The 19,829-nt window shown below is 58.2% G+C and overlaps 1 protein-coding gene across 3 annotated transcripts; it reads left to right on the top strand.

Annotated features, from left to right (window-relative positions):
• Positions 1-228: 228 nt before the first annotated feature.
• Cbx7 (chromobox 7) lies at positions 229-18,132 on the top strand. Of its 3 annotated transcripts, none has more exons than XM_046429399.2 (6): positions 229-420; positions 2,399-2,442; positions 9,639-9,704; positions 11,553-11,619; positions 14,306-14,654; positions 14,973-18,132. In XM_046429399.2, exons 1-6 carry the CDS (start codon positions 352-354, stop codon positions 15,125-15,127), a joined length of 750 nt encoding a protein of 249 aa, XP_046285355.1. In that variant the 5' UTR covers positions 229-351; the 3' UTR covers positions 15,128-18,132. The 3 variants fall into 3 exon arrangements, with proteins under 3 accessions (XP_046285355.1, XP_046285354.1, XP_046285356.1); XM_046429398.2 differs by having other exon boundaries at positions 231-420; positions 14,970-18,131; XM_046429400.2 differs by having other exon boundaries at positions 234-420; positions 14,585-14,654; positions 14,970-18,131.
• Positions 18,133-19,829: the final 1,697 nt, after the last annotated feature.

The following is a 19,829-nucleotide window of genomic DNA, read 5'->3' as shown; positions in this document are numbered from 1 at the left end:
CAGGGCGGGGCACGGGGCTCCTCCGGGGCGGGGCTCCGGAGGCCAGGGGCGGGGCTGACCCGCAGGGCGCGAGTTGAGCCCCGCGGCCGGGAGGCCCGCGCGCTCCCGCCCCGCCCCCTCCCCGCGCGCGCTCGCCTGCTGGCGCGGAGGAAAACGTTGCGCAGGTTCAAAAATGGAACGTCGGCGGCGTGAGAGAGCGCGAGGGGGTGTGCGCGCGTGCGCGTGCGCGTGCGCGTGCGCGCCCCGCCGAGGGTGACGGGGACCCCGGCGGCCCGAGCATCGCGCGCAGCAGCCGCCGTCCCGCAGCTCCGCCCCCGGCCCGGCCCCGGGCCCGCTCGCCCGCCGCCCCACATGGAGCTGTCAGCCATCGGTGAGCAGGTGTTCGCGGTGGAGAGCATCCGGAAGAAGCGCGTGCGGAAGGTGAGGCTGCCCGGGGGCGGCCCCAGGACCCCAGAAGTCGCCTCGGGTCTCCAGCACCACCCCCTTCGGGCTGGAGCTAGGGGAACGTGGGGCTGGGGGGAGGTCAGGCAGCTCTGCGCCGCCGGGCCTCTCTCCCCCGCCGGTGCCTCAGTTTCCCTGCCACCGTGTGGGGCGAGAAGAATCAAAGTTGTTGGCGCAAGTTGCTGGGGGCAGCTGAGTCCACCTCAACTGCGACGAGGATCGGGTAGGATAGGAATTCCGAGTGCCGTCCTGCCTCATCTCCTTTTCATTTTAAATATGGGGAGGCAGGCCCAGGTTGACTTGCCCGGTGCGTTAGTGTCAGAGCTGGGTCTCGAACTCGGCACTGTGGACTCTTAGTAACAAGTCCCTTGAAGCTGGAGGCGGAGCTTTGAAAAAGTGTCCTCTAGCCTATGGAAGTTTTCCTGCCGGACTTTGACCTTTTCCTATCCTTATCCCGCAGTGCACACCCCTCTTTCCCAGCCCCCACACCACCCGGGTCCCCAGCTTCCAGCCCCGCCCGGGCTCTGAAGCCGCCGCCGGCGTTGGGGCATCCTGAAAGCTCCTCCCCATCTGCCTACGCCTTCAAAACACACACCCTGCAATTTAAAGAGGCGTCCATGCTGCTCAGGACCCCGCACCTTGTACCAATTTGATTTTCCTGGCCCAGAGTCTGCGCTTCCAGTGCACGTTTGTCTAAGGGGGACTGGAGGTTGGGCTGGGGGCTTACATAGGGAAAAGTTCCTCTCCTGGTACTCCCCCCTGTCCTTTTCTCTCATCTCCTTACTCATGCCCTTTGGGAGGCTCCGGGTGTTCTCCTCCCCCTAGGCAGGGAAAGTGACTTGCTCAAAGACCCACAGCAAGTTAGAGAAGAGGTGGAGCAGCAGCTCTGGTGGTTGCTTGCAAGCCCATTTTTTTCCCATGATGAAAACTCAGTCCTTGCATCTTGAGCCAAAGGTCAACTTCTTTTCTCTCCCCAACTGGGCTTGGGGTTTGTTTAGCTTGCTTCTGAATGGGGCTGCCTCTCCTTCTTTCTTTCCCTTCCCCCAGGTTTTCCTGGGTTTAAAAGAGGATTAATTTATTCTACAAAGCCCAGTGCTTTCCAGAGGCAGGTACAACCATCACACCATTCTACAACCTGGTGGGGGGGGGCAGTGGAAGGGGTTATGAGAGAATGGGGACCTCTGTGTCAGCCAGCCTCTGAAAACATTCCCTGGAGATCTATTCCAGGCACCATCCTTAGCCCCAGGGACACCTCCAGTGTTCTGGCAGAGGGGATGCGGCTCAGTGATGAATGAGGAAATAAGTACAGATGCCTGTGGATGGGCTGTGTGCTCTGCTGAAGGACTGCCAGGTGCTAGGGAGGACAGTGACAGGAGGGTGGCCAGGGAAGGCCTCTTTGAGGAGGTGCCATATCTTGGTCTTAAAGTTGTGGTTGAGAGGAGCTTTGCCCAGTCAATGTGCTTGGACTGCACACTTATAAAAGTCCCTGTCCCTTGTGAAGAAGGGAGGAGGAACTGGCTCTATTTCCTAATAATTGGAAGGATCTACTGCCTTGCTGAAGGTGGAGAGTGTGTCAGCCTTCTCTGGGGTCCTGCTAGGGTCTTTTGATGTAAGGGTCCTTCTTGCACAGACTCAGCTGATAGGGCCAGAGCCATTGGGAAAGTCTTCCAGTAGTCATGAATTTGACGCTGAGATTCTGGCCACTGTATCTCTGGCCATACATGCATGGCCCCATGTGTGACAAGAGCTCTGAGCTTTGGCCCCAGGGGCATTTGGGGGTCTCTGGGTTGGTAGGGATCTAGTGGAGGGTCCCCGGGTTGTATTTGTGTGTCAAAGCGCAGCTGTTTGCAGAGGGTATCTGGGACCAAGATCCTTTCCAAAGCCATTTGAGACTTCCCTGTCCTGACAGGTTGGGGCAAGCGTTTGTCTCACTGTTCCTGTTTCTCTCTCTTCCCAGGGCAAAGTGGAATATCTGGTGAAGTGGAAAGGATGGCCCCCAAAGTAAGGCTCCTTCGTGTGTGTCTACCTGTCCCTCCCTCCGCCCTTTGTGCCCCCTCCCCTGCCTAGCTTTTAGCCCAGGCTGCCTTCGTGACTGGGCAGCTGACCCTGACTAAGTCATCAGTTTCCCCTCCACCGCTGCCTTCAGGGGTTGGAGCACAGGCGCCCGAGGTGGGGGTTCAGCTCCTGTGGTGCTGCCCTCTCAGTGTTGGGCTTCTCCTGGTAACTGGGAGTGAAGACCCGGCATCTTTGCTTCCGAGATGGCTGATAACCAGGCGAAGGGGCCCAAGCTCAGCAGGTCTACTGCTGGGTAAGCCACTAGGGAAGGATGGAGCCTGGGGCCACCTTGCCTTTGGGTGGCACTTTCCAGTCTCCAGAGTAGATCCCCAGACAGCTCTGGGAGGTGGGTGTGATCCTGAGCGCTCAAGATGAGCAACTGGCTCAGAAAAGGTCACACAGCAAGTAGAGGCACAGTTGGGACTTGAACAGTCCTCCCCATTTTCAGGTCAGTTTCCTTGCTGCCCCAACCCTCCCATCCCACAGTCGGGGGTCGGAGAGCTGGGCCTAAGACCTCCCCCGTGTGCTCCGCCTCTCCTGCTGAAGCCCAATCAGGAGCCCGCCCACCAACCAATCACCTCCCAGCAGGGAATTGTTGGGGGAGGGAAGAGCAAGCCGTGGGGCCTCACATTGGTCTGTGGGTGCCCCGCCCTCGGCCTGCCTCCTGCAGACGGACTCCTGGAAACCCCCTCTCCCCCCTGCTGTCCGCACCTGGGGCTTCCTGCTCACCTGGTGTGTGTAGAAAGGGGGGGCGTGCCGACGTGGTGTTTGGACCTGCAGGCTTTCTGGGAGGGAGGTGGGAGGCCTCAGAGGGGGAGACAGCCCCGCGGGCCTCAGCTTCCCTCTGCGTGAAATGGGCTCAATAGTCCTCTCGCCGGCAGCTCTGCCTTGTAAGGGGAAAGGACTGGGCACGAGTTCAGAGCCACCACAGCATCCTGATGACAGCTGGTGACCAGCAGGTAGATAATACACTCCTCAGTCCTTCCTTCCAAATAAGCCTGGAGCTTTGGGAGGACCCCCTCCCCCACTGGCCACAGGTGGATTCTGGACCGGGTGGAGGGGCTCTTCAGCCCTTCCTCCCCTCCTCCAGCTCTCAGGAATGGCAGTGGGCTGGGCTTTCTGGCTTTTTGGCCTTCCAGACACTCTTTGCTGTTTGTCCTCCTGACTACAGCTTTTGATAGATTTCCTTCTCTAATCGGAGACCCCCTATTAATGAAAAGTTCCTTCTCTCCCACTTTCATCGATCTATCCTAAAGACCAATACATCTGCCCGTCCCTCAGAGCTTCAGTCAGGAGGAGGGAGCTAGCCAGAGAGCAGAGGCCCTGGCTGTTTCTGTGGGCCTATGTCCCTGGCCCACTTTTTTCTTAATGTTCTGAGACATCACGTGGGCCCTCTTGTGACCCCAGTGGAGCTCAGGAAGCCCTATTTGACCAGGTGACCCAGGGGATGCCTTATGCCTGTCCCCTCTCCTTGGTACTGGATTCCTGGTTGCACAGTGGACAGTTGTGAGCCCTTGGGCAGGTCCTAGCAGGGCAGGGCGTCTGCTTTCTGGTCTTCACATTGGAGCCATAAACCATCCTTTGGGTGGGTTGTTAGGAGGATCGACAAAGGGCAAAAACTGCGGGGTGCCAGGCTCAACCCGCTTTTAGTGGGGATGTCTGCAGCTGGTACAGAGTTAGGTGGGTAGCTTGGAAGGTGCCCCACCTAGGAAACGAACTAGGGGATTCCATTCTAACAAGAGCTCATTTTTCAGATAAGGATACTGAGGCCCAGAGAGGGGAGGTCATCCAAGACTATAATTGCCAACCCCAAGCAGTGTGCTACCCACTTACCACCATCACTGGTGCCACCTGCGCGAGGCAGGTACTGCCAGCCATCCCCACCTCACTTGGGAGAAGAAAGCGGCTCAATCAGGGTAGAGGCAGGAGAGCAGGGGTCTCCCTTCCTGGGGGGAGGGTGCCTGCAACAGAGACTAAGAAAGGTGGTGGGATGGAGCTGGCAGACTATTCCCCTGGGCAGGAGCCTTGGCTGGACAGTGCCAGCCTTGGGCAGGCGGGGGTGTGCGGTTCAGGTCCTCCTGCTTGGTGGCCACTGTCCTCACTCTGGGCAAGAAGACTTCTGTTAATTACAATTAACCATAAGCAAACTGTAATTGATTTTGTGGTACTGGGAGTTGAACCCAAGGGTGCTCTCCCACTGAGCTACATCCCGGCCCTTTTAGTTTCTGAGAGAGGGTCTCACTAAGATGCCCAGGCTTACCTTGAACTTCAGTTCTCCTGCCTCAACCTCCCATGTTGCTAGGTTTACAGGCATGGGCCACCATACCCAACCCAAACTGTACTCACTCCGAGCCAGGCTCCATTGGAGCTTTCTATGCCTTTTTTGGTCCCCAGGAGCAGGACAATGAGTGTCCCCTTCCCCAGCAGATATGTCAGAGGGGCTCTCTTGCTGCTGCTGCTTTTTTGGCTTGTTTTGTTTTGGGTATCAGAGATTGACTCAGGGCACTTCACCACTAAGCTACATCCCCAACCCTTTTGTTAATATTATTTTGAATCAGGGTATCACTGAGTCACTTAGGCTAAGGCTAAGTTGTTGAGGCGGGCTTTGAATTTGCAATCCTCCTGCTTCAGCCTCCTAAATTGCTGGGATTACAGGTGTGCGCCACACCACTGAGCAGGGCTCCTGCTTCTTATGCAACAAAATGGCACAGGGAGGGGTTGGGAGTAGAGGGCAGAGGATGTCAAAGTAACTCATGCCCTTTGGGAGGTTTATGGTGGTCTCTGCACCCTGGAGACCCCCTAGGTACTCCAGTCTCATTTCATCCTTCCCAGTACCCTGCTACCCCCACATACTAGATACTTTCCTTTCTTTCCCACTTGTGAATGCTACCATATCTTTTAGGAAGGCCTGGCTCTGTGGAACTTAAATAGTAACATCAGTGAGTACAGCAGTCACCAAACTGCCAATCAAAAAACTCCCATTAGGAGCCAGACATTGGCCCATCAGTTGCCCTAGAGTACTGCATTTCATAGATGGAGAGACAGAAGCCCCGGCAAAGAGCTGTTGCAGAGTCAGCTGGGAAAATTTGAATTTCAGGCTGCTGGATCCCAAAGCTTGTGGACCCACCCGCTGTAAGACATAGCCAGCTCCACCCAAGGTGACCAAGCCAGGAGTCTCTCTTGTCTGTTGGCCTTTTGGCCAGTTCAATGGGATGTGCTCAGGCTTTGGGGCCAGACCATTTACCTTAGAAAAATAGTAGTTTTTGTAGTTTCACCAGCTGTGTGACCCAGGGTAAAACCCTCAATCTCTCTGTGCTTCCATTTCCCCACCTGTAGAATAAGGCCCCTGCTGAAGACCAAGACAATCACTAATGGCTTCTAGCCACAGAGTAAGAGGTATTCCTCCTCCACAGCTGGGGTTGGGCAGCAGCAGCAGCAGAGCCCTGGGTTCCCACCCTGGCAGACTTGGGCCCTCTAGGTTTTTTGAAATTGATTTCATTACTGCTTATTTGCACTTATCGTGTTCCACACTCATCTAAGTGCGTTATGTGGCTTAACACAGCTAATCTTCACAACCCTAAGCGAAGGGATTATTTATTGAGAGCCCCACTTTAGGATGAGGCCCCAGAGGGATGGAAGTCAGACCAAGTCAGACCAAGTCACCTGCCCCCAAGGCGGGACCCGGCAGTCTGCACCGGGGCTTCTCACTCGGGACAGTTAGAGGGGCGCTGCTACTGGCCTGGCTCTGCAGGGCACCTGGGGTGGCTCGCCCCGGCCCCAAGCTGCGCCACAGCTCGGCAGCGCCGCCTCCACGTACGGGTGAGGCTTGCTGGGACTTGGGGCAACCTGCCTCGCTGACGCCCCCTCTACCCGGAGGAGCCTGTACCGCCGAAGGATGGAGCTTACTCGAGCGGCGGGCGCGGCGGCGGCTTGTTTCCCGGGGCTGGGGGCGGGGCGGGGTCACGTGGCCGTGTTTATCTCGGAGCCGCTGCGCCGTCCCCGCCCCCGCCCGCCTTGGTTGGCAGGGTGACCGTGCGTGCGCGCGGCCCTGCTGCGAGGGGCGGGACGCCCCACGTCCCTCCCCTTCGCTGTCCCGCCGGCGCGGGGCGCTCGCTCCCGGCAGCCGGCGCTGCCAATGGTCGCAGACCCGCGGCCCTGAGGATGTCCCGGGCTGGCCGCGCGCTGGCGCCCAGCCTACCTGGGCTCGCCTGTCATCCAAGCTCGTGCCCACCCTGCGGCCTCCTGGCTCCCCTAGTGCGCAGGGCGCTCCGCTGGGGCCGAGGGCCAGGGGGCCAAGGGGCCCAGGTGCCTCTGAAGGCCTTCCCCATCCAGCCGCAAGCCCGGAGGGGCACCTGACGGCTGCCACGGCCCACCCACACCAGAAAGCATCCTGCTCTCAATCTGGCCGCCCTGTCCTGTGCACCAGTGTGCCAGGCCCTGGTCAGACACCGAGGACCAGGGTCAGACAGGCAGTGCTACTCTATCAGGGATGTCAGCCAGTGAGGAGCCAGACACGGTGTCCTGTGAGGCATCCTAAGGTAGAGGGCGACTGGGAGTGGAACTGAGTTCCAAGCACAGACTGGCCACTCACCCGCTCTTGATCCCCCGCAAGCTGCTTAACTTCTGTGTCTCATTTCTTCATCTGCAAAATGGGGTATTGTAAGAACCTACCTCCTCAGAGTGCTGTGAAGAAGGGACAAGTTCCTGGCGCTTGTTGGTGCACCAGCTGTCACTGAGGGGGTGGGGGTGGTTTTTCTTTAAGATGAGGAAATTGAGGTCAAGAGAAGGGTAGGGACTTACCAGCAATCACACAGCAGCTACATCAGCAAGAATGAACCTGCCACGGCAGGTGGGCTGGGTAAAGAGGAAGGGCAGCGGTTAGAGAGAGGGTGAGTCCCGCCCACCCAGGAGGAACCAGGATCCCCCTCCTTACTAGATTCATTGAGAGAGCCAACCTTTCCTGGGGGGAGGAGGGCACAGTCTGCATCAGCCTTTGGGTCTTGGGCTTCCTGCAGGACGCACAGAACTGTGTGGGGCCTCCATAGCCACTCCCAGGCCAGGTGCTGGGCCTGGGCCAGGCCCTGCTGGATTCATCTCGGACCTAAACTTGGGCCTGCTGGGAGGAGGGCCATTCCGTAAAGCCTGGGAAGCTTGGCTTGGCTCACTGCAGGGATGGAGCATCCAGAGATGGGGCACAGCACAGATGACAGAAGCCAGGCCAGGCTGCACCAGGCCTGATGGTGGAGTACGTGGGAGGGAAGATGAGTGGAAGGAGGAGGAGTGCTTTCTGTCTTGGGATGTCTTGCTGCCCAACCCTGGTCTACTGTTAAATATCCTGAGATTAGAACAAATAAAGAAGAAAAGTAAATAAGTATCCTGATAGGTGTCCCGGGAGGTTGCAGTTGCAGGGGCTCTGCCTGCCTCTTCTGCCTCCGGAAGCTCCCCAGTTACTTGCCTTCTCACCCAGCAAGGCCTCTTGCCAAGATCGTGGAACTTTGCTTTGTTTTGGTTTAGGCACATTTGTTGGGGGGGGGGCACGGCACCCTCTTGGGGGACCAGTGGTAGGTCCCATGGAAAGGACCTGGAGTTGGGAGGGGTCTGCATGCAGCCCAACCATTGCCAACCTGTCCTCTGTCCCTGTCTTTGTCCTGTGGCTGCAGCAGGACAAAGCTTTACCTTTGTATACTTAGATACACAGGTATTTTACATAGGGACTTTATATGCACTCATGTGTACAGACCTTTTTGTAGTACTGGAGATTGGAGCCAGGAGGCACTCTACCTCCAAGCTATAGTCCCAGCCCATTTAAAAAAAAAATACATTTTTGAGACAGTTTTTTTTTAAATATTTTTAGTTGTAGATGACAAAACACATTTATTTTATTTATTTATTTTTATGTTGTGCTGAGGATGAAACCCAATGCCTCACACCTGCTGGGCAAGTGCTCTACCACTGAGCACAACTTTAGCCCCAGAACAGTCTTACTAAGTTGCCCAGGCTGACCTGATACTTGTGATCCTCCTGCCTCAGCCTCCTATTGCTCAGATTACAGGCATGTGACTCCACATGTGGCTCATACATATACATATTTTTAAATTTTATTTATTCATTCATTCATTCATATGCGGTACTGAGGATGGAACCCAGTGCCTTCACGCATGCTAGGCAAGTGGTATACACTGAGCACACCCCCACCCTAAAAACTGTTTTATACTTACATCTCTTTATGATGAGTGATACTGGTTTTTCCATTATGGAAGGCATAAAAGTTTGCTTTTAAAATGAAATTATTTAAACAAAAAGGCTGCACTGCAGGAGGCTGGTGCTGAGTAGTTAAAAGAAGGTGGAAGGCACCTGTGGCATTGTCCCCAGCCAGGCCTGATCAGGGCAGAGCTCTGGAGGGCGGTGCTGTCACCTCTCTGTCCCTCGGCCCTTGGGGGTGCTGAGGTCAACTGTGGGAGCACCGTACCAGAGTTATAGATACTTACAGATACCTGTGGGGTGCCAGGCCCAGAGACTAGGGCACTTATGTGAAGGCCTGGTCTCCATGGCTCAGGTGCCCGAGGCAGGAAGGAGCAGTGCCCCCTGCAGGCTGGGCTGGAAGGCTGGGGAGGAACCCGTGGTGCTGGTAAACACTGGGAGACACCCGCAGAGTGCTCCCCACCTGCTACTGGCTCTGGACACTTAAGTAGAATATTTTATCAGCACAAGAGCCCTTTACAGAGGGGGACGCTGAGGCACAGAGCTGTTGAGTAAATGGCTCAGGACTGCCCAACTAGCTGTGGCAGAACTGCAACTTGAACCCTGGCCAGGTGGCTCCAGAGCCCCCACGCTGTCATAGTAAGAGTGTCCCCCAGTTTCCTGGGACACCCAGGGACCTGCTGTCTTCCAGGCATCAAGGGCCTTGGGTGAATGTGGGGGTCCTTCCAGAGTAGGACCCAGTCAGATTGTGGTGAGGCAGGAGGGAGGGGAGTTCTGGTGTCATTGGGGCCCAAACAGGTCAGCCCCTGGGAGTGCGTGGCAGCCCCCCCTTACCAGGAAGGGCTGGAGGCTTGGTGAGGGAGGGCCCTGGGACAGTGGCCGTGGCCTCTGTGGGGCCAGGCAGAGGCAGGACAGCTCTCATCTGTTACTTCTCTTCTCAGGTACAGCACGTGGGAGCCGGAGGAGCACATCCTGGACCCCCGCCTGGTCCTGGCCTACGAGGAGAAGTAAGGGCCTGCGGCTGCTGGGCCCGCTTCCAGGTTTCCTAGGGGTCCCGCTGCAGGCGTGGCCCTGAGCAGGGGGCCACTGGGGGCAGGACCGGGGTGTCTGACGAGGCGTTGGAAGGTGGTGGGCACAGAGAACTCCAGGTCCCCTTCCTTTTCTGCCTGCCACTTCCTGTAGCTGCCCGGCCATCATCTCTTGGCTCTGGCACCCGGAGCTCCAGCCAGAGGCTTCAGTTGTGTTCAGGGGAGGCAGACAGGGGTGGCTCCCAAGGTGCCAGGCGTGTGAGTGGCATGTCAGTGGCATGTCAGTGGCTTGTCCTTCCACTGAGGGAAGTCTGATGAGGTCACCTGAGCCCAGAGGAGGCGTGACCTTCTGAGCTCTGGCCCCTCCTCCTGGCCAGCTCCCAGCAGAGCGTCCCAGGGTAAAGTGGGTCCCCTCTTCTGCCAGCTACTGCGGGGTGTCCGCGCGCCGTCTGGCCCTTGCCCAGCAGCCCTGCCCACGGTGGGCAGCCTCAGTTCTCCCAGCATGGCCCGTGCAGTGTGGGCCTTGTCTCTGTATCCTTTTTATGTGGTCCCTTACAGCAGCCTCCTGAGACAGGGACCAGGGGCTCGTGTGGCAGATGAGGAGGCTGAGCCTCTGAGGAGTTTCGGTTGTCCTGGGCCCCCGGCCGGAGACTGGCACGAGGCCACGGGGCAGGCGGCAGCTCCTCACTGCGCTCAGTGCTTCTCCCACAGTCTCCATGGCTGCTGAATCAAGGACGCGCTTTTATTGTTCTTTCCTTTAAAACCCAGGGTGTCCCGTCCTCAGCTTCTTTCTTCCTCCGGGGTGCTTGGTGGGGCCTTAGTCCAACAGGGTGTGCCACTTGGGAGAATGCTGTGGACCACCTTGGCGTGTGGCCAGGCGAGCCATGGTGGGGTGAAGGCCTCGGGTGGGACTGCAAAGTGCCTTTCTTGGCTGTCCCGAAACCCGTGTCCAGAGGATGTCAGGTTCTGCCTGGAGGGTGACCGGCATTTAAACAGAGGCCATGGATTCCCTGCTTTGTGCTGAGCTCATACTGAGACTGGCCCAGGCCATCCAGCCAGGCAGGGGCGGGGTGTGGGGCTGTTGACTCCACCCCCACATTCTCTGCTGTCTTCCTGGCCTCCATAGTGGGGGCCACAGGAAGTGAGTTGAACCAGTGACCAGGAGGCAGAGGCCTGGAGCTGCCTACTTTGGCCCCATGGTTTACAGCCTCTGGTCGTGTTGTCTCGTGTGTGTGTGTGTGTGTGTGTGTGTGTGTGTGTGTGTGTGAGTGAGAGTGTGGCTTTGTAGCACCTCAGGCTGTGCCTGGGGGGGCACCGTGAGAGCCATCGGCAGACACCCTACAGCTGGGTTTCCTCCCCACCCTGATGAGATGGTGCAGCCTTCCTCAGTTCAGGTTCCTAAGGATCTCAAGTCAGGCCAGCAGGCAGGACTCGCCACTCTCCCCAGCCCCTCAAGGACATTCAAGGCACATTGGGTTGGCAGGTTTCTACGCAGCTCCTCTAAGAGCGATAACTGTACCTTGGAGGTCCCCACCGCATGCACAGCAGGGCATTTGCGCTGGTCCTGGAGCTCAGGGAGGACTCACATATGTTTGGAGAGCCTCACATCAGTGACAAACAGTCCCCTTCTCATTACTGGATGGGAAGTCCAAGCCCTGGAAAGTGGACACCTGACCATTGTTATGGCCCCAGGAGAGCCTTGGAGGACTGCGGGATGCTGGGGGGGTCTCCATCCCGACAGACAGAGGAGGGGGTGAAGCAGACAACTTCCTTTCCCTTAGATGTCACCAGTGTTTCCTTTTCTTCTGCCACTTGCCTTGCATCTAGGGAGGAGAGAGACCGAGCGTCGGGGTATAGGAAGAGAGGCCCGAAACCCAAGCGGCTTCTGCTGCAGGTAACCCGGCTACCGCGGGCCTCCTCCTTCCCTGCCCCACCCAGGCCCCTGTCTCCCCTCACCCCCCTGAGTGCATCTGCATTGGCTGGTTGAACTGGTTCACTTGCCCGCCCCTGGCACCACCTAGGCACTGTGGGGTGGGACACTCAGTGGGTAATTTTCCACGGAAGGGGAAAAGCCCAAACGTGGAGCCGGAACTGAGGAAAGATGACCCCCGTGGGGGGAGCCTTTGTGGGAGGAGGGGCACATGGCTAATACAGGCCTAGGATTTTTTTTTTGGAGGTTTACTTGGGATTGAATTTAGGGGCACTCGACCACTGAGCCACATCCCCAGCCCTATTTTGTATTTTATTTAGAGACAGGGTCTCACTGAGTTGTAAGCAAGGTACTAAGGTCCCTTGTTTTTGCTGCGGCTGGCTTTAAACTCAAGATCCTCCTGCCTCAGCCTCCCAAGCTGCTGGGATTATAGGCGTGCGCCACCGCGCTGATCTTAGTCCTAGGATTTTTGAAAGCTTAGAATCTCATAAATAAGGCTATGATGCTCAAAATCCCCAAACACAAAATTGTAATATTTAAGAGCCTCAGAAACACAGACTCTGGCAGTTAGGGGACATGGAGGCTGGACTTCCAGAACCCGGGAAGGAGAGGCCCTTCGTGTGTGGACCAGCTGTGGAGCACCAGCTCCTAGAAAGGTGTCCTTCTTGAGTAGGAAGAAACCCCTGGGGACTCCTTTTGAGTCTCTGAGAGGCGGGGCTCTGATACCCTGGACACCTACATCTTAGGTCTGGGAGCATGAAAAGCAAATGGGGCTTGAGGTGCAGCTGTGTGTTCTGGGCAAGCTGCTGAGGTTCTCGGTGCTGGGTTCTCGCTGTGAGCATGAAAACACCTGCTTTAATTTCACAAGCGCCCGCCACCCCCACCCCTGTGTCTGAATCAAAGCATAAGGCTCCCTGGTCCGAGTGCAGTGCGGCGGTTATGGATCACCTGGGGTTTTCTTGGCGAGTGACAGCCTCCTTCCTGTGGGGGGTGATCCATGGTGTTTGATGTGAATTGGGTCCCAGGATGGAAAGTCACATTTGCCAGAGAACTGCATGTGGGGCGGTGTGTCTGGTGCTTCGCAAATGGCCACATTTCCTCTGCGTGCCAAACCTGCCGGGTAGGTGTATTAGTTATCCATGGCAAATCTATAACAAATCACCCCAACTTAGCAACTTAAACCACTGAATTCATCATCACATAGTTTCAGTGGATCAGGAATTTGGGAGCACTTTAGCTGGTTCTTTAGTGGTCCTGATTGGGGTAGTCAGGGGATCAGGTCAGATGCCTGGGCTGGGCTGGGGCTGCTCCAGGCCCAGGATCCGTGCCAGTCGTTCTAGAGCAGCTCCTGCCATGAGGCCCTGCCGGGCAGTGTGAGTGCCCTCACGGTACCGCCACTCGCTTCCCCACGTGGGTGATCCAAGAGCAAGGAAGAAGCCACTGTGTCTTTGTGACCAGGCCCAGGAAGTCACACGCAGCAGTGTTTCTTGTGAGAAGGGACCACCGATGGCATGAAGGTGGGAAGCAGGTATTGTCAGAGGCTGTCCACTGAGGTCTCCTCACTGCTTTGCTGTTGAAGTAGCTGAGGCTCAGGGAGGCCTGTGGTTGACCTGGAGTCACACAGCAGGTGAGAACCAAGCTCTGGCCTGGAGCCCCCTATTCTCGCATGGAAAGGTGGCATTGCACTGAAAGAGCCTGCCTTGCTGGCAGTAGGGGGGGCTCCCAGGGCTGTGGTGGGACTAGCTCCCGCTTTAGTTTCCCAGACCCCTCTGGGTTTGGCCCTGCTTCCTTCCGCCACAGCCGCACCCAGGGCAAGGGACAGGATTAGGAGATTGGATTGAGTGGAGGCCGCATGTGTCATCACCGCCTCCAGCTTGGGTTGTGACTCCATCGGCCCCATCCTTCCTGCTGTTCTGGGAGCCCTCGGCCTCTGGTGACAGGTGAAGGTACTGTACCAGAGTGATGGGGGGAGACCCCGTATCTTCCTTTCTTGGAGACTTAAATTCTCCCCAAAGGCAGGGAGACAGATCCCCCATCTCGGAACTCGGGCCTTTGGTGTAGGAAGCCCCCGCCGCACCCTGCTCCTTGGTGAGGCAGGTTGGCAGAGGCCTGGGCCCCACAGCGCTGAGGGGCAGCATGCTGTCCTTTCTGCTGGGGGCAGGTTGCGCTGTTTGTCCCCACAGCCTAGCTGCCACAAGAACCCACTCCCGGGACCTGGCTGCTCCAGCTGAGGGTGGTGTGCAGCAGCGATTCTCCTGAATCACTTGAGCTTCAGAAGCCACTTCAAAAACAAATTTTTTTCTGGTGGCTGGACCCAGGCCTGGTGTGGAGTAGGCGATCGATGCTCCCCCAGTTGTGTTTCCTTTCCCCGTGTGCCGCCCCCCCCCTGTGGTTCTCGTCCTCGTCCTCGGTTCATCTGCACCCCTGTGCTCCTCTGCTGTGTACCAGGACGCCGTGGCCTGACCCCACCCCGCATGGATGAGATGGCACTGTGGGCCCACAGGGCCGGGCAGGGGGCCAGGCAGGCTGCAGCTCTGGCCAACTGTGGGGGGTGTGGAGCGGCGGGCGCCAGGGGCCAGGGCTCTAGCGAAGGCAAAGGTGGCAGCGGGCAGGAGGCGGGGCTGACCCGCGCCCTGGCTTGCCCCTGCAGCGGCTCTACAGCATGGACCTGCGGAGCTCCCACAAGGCCAAGGGCAAGGAGAAGCTCTGCTTCTCTCTCACGCGCCCACTCGGCAGCGGGAGCCCTGAGGGGGTGGTCAAGGCGGGGGCGCCTGAGCTGGTGGACAAGGGCCCCTTGGTGCCCGGCCTGCCCTTCCCGCTCTGCAAGCCCCGCAAGGCCCACAAGTATCTGCGGCTCTCGCGCAAGAAGTTCCCGCCCCGCGGGCCCCACCTGGAGAGTCACAGCCATCGACGGGAGCTCTCCCTGCAGGAGACACCGGCCTCGGATGACCTGCAGGCCGCCGGCCAGTGGGAGCCCACAGAGCAGCCCCCTGAGGAGGGTAAGACAACCCTGCCCCGGGCCTCAGATCTGCAGCGTCCTTGGAGGCCACCAGGTCCAGTTGACCCAAGCCTCGAGGACCTGGTTGGCCACACAGCCACCCGGGACTGTGGGGACTGACTTGAGCCTGACCCCTGGCCAGAGCTGGCAACCCACTATGGAAGACTCTGTCCGCCAGGGACTGGGGGGTGGCACGGTACCCTCTTGGGGGACCAGTGGTAGGTCCCATGGGAAGGACCTGGAGTTGGGAGGGGTCTGCATGCTGCCCACCATTGCCAACCTGTCCTCTGTCCCTGTCTTTGTCCTGTGGCTGCAGCAGATGCAGAACTGGCAGATGGGCCCCCTCCCTGGACACCTGTGCTTCCCTCAAGTGAGGTGACCGTGACAGACATCACCGCCAACTCCGTCACCGTCACCTTTCGAGAGGCCCAGGCAGCAGAGGGCTTCTTCCGAGACCGCAGCGAGAAGCTCTGAATCACCGTTTCCACCCTTCTTCGCTGTTTCCTTTGGGGCTTGGGGTGGGGAACTCCCGAGACAGGGAGGGGTTGGGGCAGGGTAATTATTTTATTTAAAAAAAAACACCAAGCAGAAGAAGTGGGGGTGGCCCCACAACCTCCCACCACCCTGCCCTTCTCTGTGAAGGGCGTTTGCAGAGAGGCCGTAGGGCTGGGTTGGGAAGGTTGGTGTTGCTCTGTTTAGGGTCGCGTCTCCAGGCTGATGGGGACAGGGCCACCTGCTCAGGCTGCCTCTGCAGCTGCTGGTTCCAGGAGGGAAAGGAGCCCTGGGGGGCGGGGCCCTGCCTGGCAGCCCCCAGCCTGTCTGGTTGTCTGGCCCTCCCACCCCTTTCTTTTGGGCTTGGGTGTTGGTTTTGCTCTTTCCCCTCCAGCTTTGGTGGGGCTCAGAGGCTGCTCTCACCCCCAGGGCCCGGGTCAGGGAGAAGGGGCTGGAGGGAGGGTCTGAGGTAGAGTCACAGCCATCGACGGGAGCCATGGCCATGGCCATGGCTCAGACCTCCTTCCCAGGGAGGAGGCTGCCCTCTGGGCTCCCTCTGCTGAGAGATCCTGCCCCATCACCTGGCTCGTGTGGAAATATGTGCACACCCAGCGGCACAGCGTGCAAGTTGTCCCTTGTGTCCATCACATGTGCCCTGAGTGTCCACGTGGGCCTCACATGCCTCCTTTAGAAACCCTGGCCAGGTGAACATAGGGCAATTCACAGCACAAAAGAACTCGCCACGGCAACCCACCCATCTTGCACAGGTCACGCGACAGGACCTGTTCCAGCTCCATTTGCTCGCAGCTGTCAGCGAGAACAAGGTTCTGACCACGAGCATGGCGGCATCTGCTGCTGCAGGCATGCAGATGTGGCTTCCTGGTTGTGCCTGGCCAAGCAGCAGGTGTGCAAGCATCTGCCCAGTTGTGCTGACACATCTGCATAGACTCCAAGACACTTGTGACCTGTCCTTCCTCCCACAGGGATTCTTGTCCTTTCTGACTCAGGTGACTTTTCAGCCCTTCCAACTCCCCTTTTTCTGCCCTCCCCTCCAGCTCAGCCGACCCCAAGCATGGTGTGGGCGTGGGCAGGCAGGAAGGGCGGGGGTGTCCCACTTTCTCAGGGCAACCCTTGTCTCCTGGACCCCTTCCCACTTCGTTCTGTGTCCTCCCCTAGACCTAAATAGCACGGCGGGGACTGGCCTTGTTTCCTGTGGGGGTCCAGCCGCAGGGGACGGTAGTTCAGGCTGTGCACAAGCCTAGCGCCCTGGCGAGGTTGTGTCTGCCTGGAGGAGGGATGCTTGGCTTCTGGTCTGCCCCAAGGTTCCCTGCGGGCGGGTGGCTTCCCTGCTCCCTCATCCCAGCCCTGTCCCAGAGAGAAGGCCAGATGGAGTCAGGGGTCCTGGGGAGCAGGGAGCAGGTCCGCTCCCCCACCCTTCCTCCCGGGTCAGAGTCGGGGTAACCTGAACACAGTAGAGCCATTGTGGCTGGGGAGCTCAGCCCTGTCCCCTGACTCTGTGCCTGTCCTCAGAAGGTCATTAGGTCTTTGTGAGGACAAGGGCAGGGTGACTCTTCCCCCAGACTCCTCCCCAGTTCCCAAACCAAAGACAGCAGGCACCCTTTTCCTTTTTGGGATGCTTTGTTGGCAAGATTCCCAATTCCCAGCTCCTTCTCCCTCTCCAGTTCTCGTTGCCCGGGATCAATTCAGTGCTTCCATTGGGGGACAGTCACCTATAGGTGACCTGATTCACCCCAGCCCAGGGAATTGAATCTAGATGAGTGTGTGGGGTGGGCCCCGGGAAGGGAAGGGGCTTCAGCTGCACGACCCTGAGAAGGGGAGAAGCCTGGGGGCAGGGGCTCCCAGCCCGGGAGGTGGAGGCCCGAGGCTGGGACAGCGAGGGGTCCTCTCCAGCCGACTGTTGGACCGTGGCTCTGGGACATGGCCACAGCTCCTAGTAGAAGACACACTCCGCCCCCCTCAGGAGACACAGGCCCTCTTCCTGCTTCCTGGTGTCCTAAGCTGTCAAGTTTGCCAGCCTGTGGCCCCGGGGAGGGGGGTTGGCTGTTTTTGGTTTTTTGCTTGTTTTGTTTTGTTTTTTTTTTTTCCTGGTGGTTGAGGCAGCTGTGTTTCTGTCTGCAGCAGCAGAACATGCATCTCCTCTTCCTCAGACCTTTGTGGCCCACTGGGAACCCTGTGGCTCAGAGGGCTGAGGTCCAGGCCTGGCACCTGGAGTGATGGTCTTGAGATGTCCAACTCAGGGCAGCCGAGAGGCTGTGAACCCTGAGAGCCGGCTCCCTGGGGAGAACCACTCAGGCAGTTAGGATCTTTTTCAGCCCAGGACAGGTGACCTCTGTGAGGGGTTGGGTTTGGCCACACAGGCCTCCTCCCAGCCCTGAGTGTCCCAGCTAGGGCCAGGTGAAAGAAGACCAGGTGGACAGTGACCTCCCGCCCCACAGCTCCCCGGAAGGCCAGTACCCTCGGGCTGGGGAACACTGGCCGCCTGCCTCTCCCCAGCCCCTTTTGAATGTAGAGGCCTGTTGGTACTTTACTGTCGCCACGGAGCGGGGTGGAATGCCCCACCCACCCCTGGCACGGAACCTTATCATTCTGACAGGATGGTAACCCCTTTGCCAATGTCCCTCGCCGCCCCCTCTGGGAAGGCGCTAGGCATCTGAATGGAAGCCCGTGTAGCTTTTGCTTTACAAATGGCCAGATGTGGCCGCCAGGTCTCAGCCAAGAACGCGTCCTTTGCACAGATGAGCTTCGAGCTTTGTTCAGACGACATGAATGTACTCGAGGACCGGGCATCAGCTCCCAGGGCGCGCCTTCCTGAAGGTGCGGCTGGGGAGGGTCAGAGCGGGTGCAGAGCGCAGTTTTATTTTTGTACTGATATTGGTAAGAGACTGTATAGCATCTATTTATTTAGATGATTTATCTGGTAAATGAGGCAAAAAATTATTAAAGACAATTTAAAAAAAAAATTTGTGGGCATTCAGTCCTCTTAATGCGCTTGCCCTCTGTTCCTGGGAGAGAGCCCTGGCCCTGGAGGACAGTGGATTTAGGTCCCAGCTCTACAGTTACTGCTGTGACCTTGGACGGCTCCTTCAGTCTCAGTTCTCTGTCACAGCGAAGATTACTGGAGGGGACAGAATGGGGCTCCGTGGTGCCCTGCTGGGTGAGTGCCCACCACCCTGGCTATGCAGTGGGTCACCAGAGGCCCAGAAATGCTTCAGGGTGCTGCTGCGCCCTCCCTCTGTCCTCCTAAGAGTGTTTGGGAACCTCACCACGGGCCTGGGCTCAGACCTGTCCACGCAGGCTCAGCGCTGGCCCTCTAACCCCAGGCGGGTTGGTGGGGCACGCAGTGAGGCAGAGTCCTGAGGCCACTTGCTTTTGGGTTCCTCACCAGCTGCAGGATGCTGGCCGGGAGCAGTCAGGGCGAGCAGGAGGGGGACAGTCCCAGTGAGGGCAAGAAAGGCACGCTGGGGGCACGCGGGTGCTGAGGTCATGTCTGGGTTTCTAGTTGGGGTGACGGGTTGTGGGAAGCACCTCCTCTGGAAGGAGATTAAAACAGAAGAGGGTTTGGAAGGAGCTTGGTCACCCCACAAAGCAGGCCTGAGGCCCGGATGTTCTTTGCAGGGAGTTTGGGAGGTGACCCAGGGACAGGACAGGGGTTAGAGTGGGCAGAAGAAAGGAGCTATGACGGGTGGATTATTGAGGTCAGTTATAGGCAACTGGGGTACAGTTATGCCATGGCCACCAAGAAGTGTTCAAATGTCCCACAGATTGTCCTTTCCTGGGGATGGATTGGTGGAGGGTGGCCCTCAGCCATCCAGGGCACCCCCCCCCCGCCTGCACCCATCTGTTATATTGAGCCCCAAATAGAATGTGAATTGAGCTAGTGCTTGACACCATAGGGGACTGTCCCCAGCCCATAGCTGAGGTTAGGGATGAGGCCAAGAGGTGAGTGTCCCAAGGGCCATTGCAGGTGTGACGGCTGTGCTATGCTGCTGGTTCTTCACAATGAGGCCGTCAAGAGGCGGCCAGCGACAGACAGCCAGCCCCTGTGAGGAATTAGTGTGGCGGGTGGGAAAACCACAGTTCCAGGCAGCCACGGTGGTGTGGAGGGTGACCATCACCCCCTTCTCCCCGCCCCCAGCCAGCCACCCTCCCCAGTGGGGAGACCCAATTGCATCCACCAAGTGATCTGGGACCTGGTGACCTGCCTCATCAGATCAGACTGCACTTGCTGCACATGTGCCTCAGTCACCGCCAGGACTGGGGACAGCAAAACGTGCCTCCAGGACTCCCCAGGTTCCAGACAGGCTCCTTCTCTGCCCACATAATGTAGCAGCCACCTGGCACCTCTGGGCAATGGAGCTTGGTCGACCTCACCAGGAACCGTGTTTTCCTGTTTGCCCACTGACACTCGCCCCAGGGGCCGACACCCACCCGTGGAGGCTGGGACTTGGGATTCTGAGGCGTTCCCTGGAAGACCCTCTCTGCCCTGGAAACCAGGGTCGCCAACCCACCAGGCCAGAGCCACAGAGTGAGGAGGGCAGATTCTCAAGCCAGTGAAAAGGGTCAGTCCCACTGCCACCCCCAGGCTCTTCCCGGATATGGCACCATGGGCCCAGTGCAGGTCCCAAATCCTGGGGAGCTCTGGCCTGACTCCACAGGGTACTGC

The sequence above is a fragment of the Marmota monax genome, unplaced genomic scaffold, assembly GCF_021218885.2.
Source record: "Marmota monax isolate L192 unplaced genomic scaffold, Marmota_monax_Labrador192_F-V1.1 WCK01_AAM20220418_F8-fsc00051, whole genome shotgun sequence".
NCBI lineage: Eukaryota > Metazoa > Chordata > Mammalia > Rodentia > Sciuridae > Marmota > Marmota monax.
The sequence above is the reverse complement of the archived record's forward strand: the minus strand, read 5'-3'. Positions and strand labels throughout refer to the sequence as shown.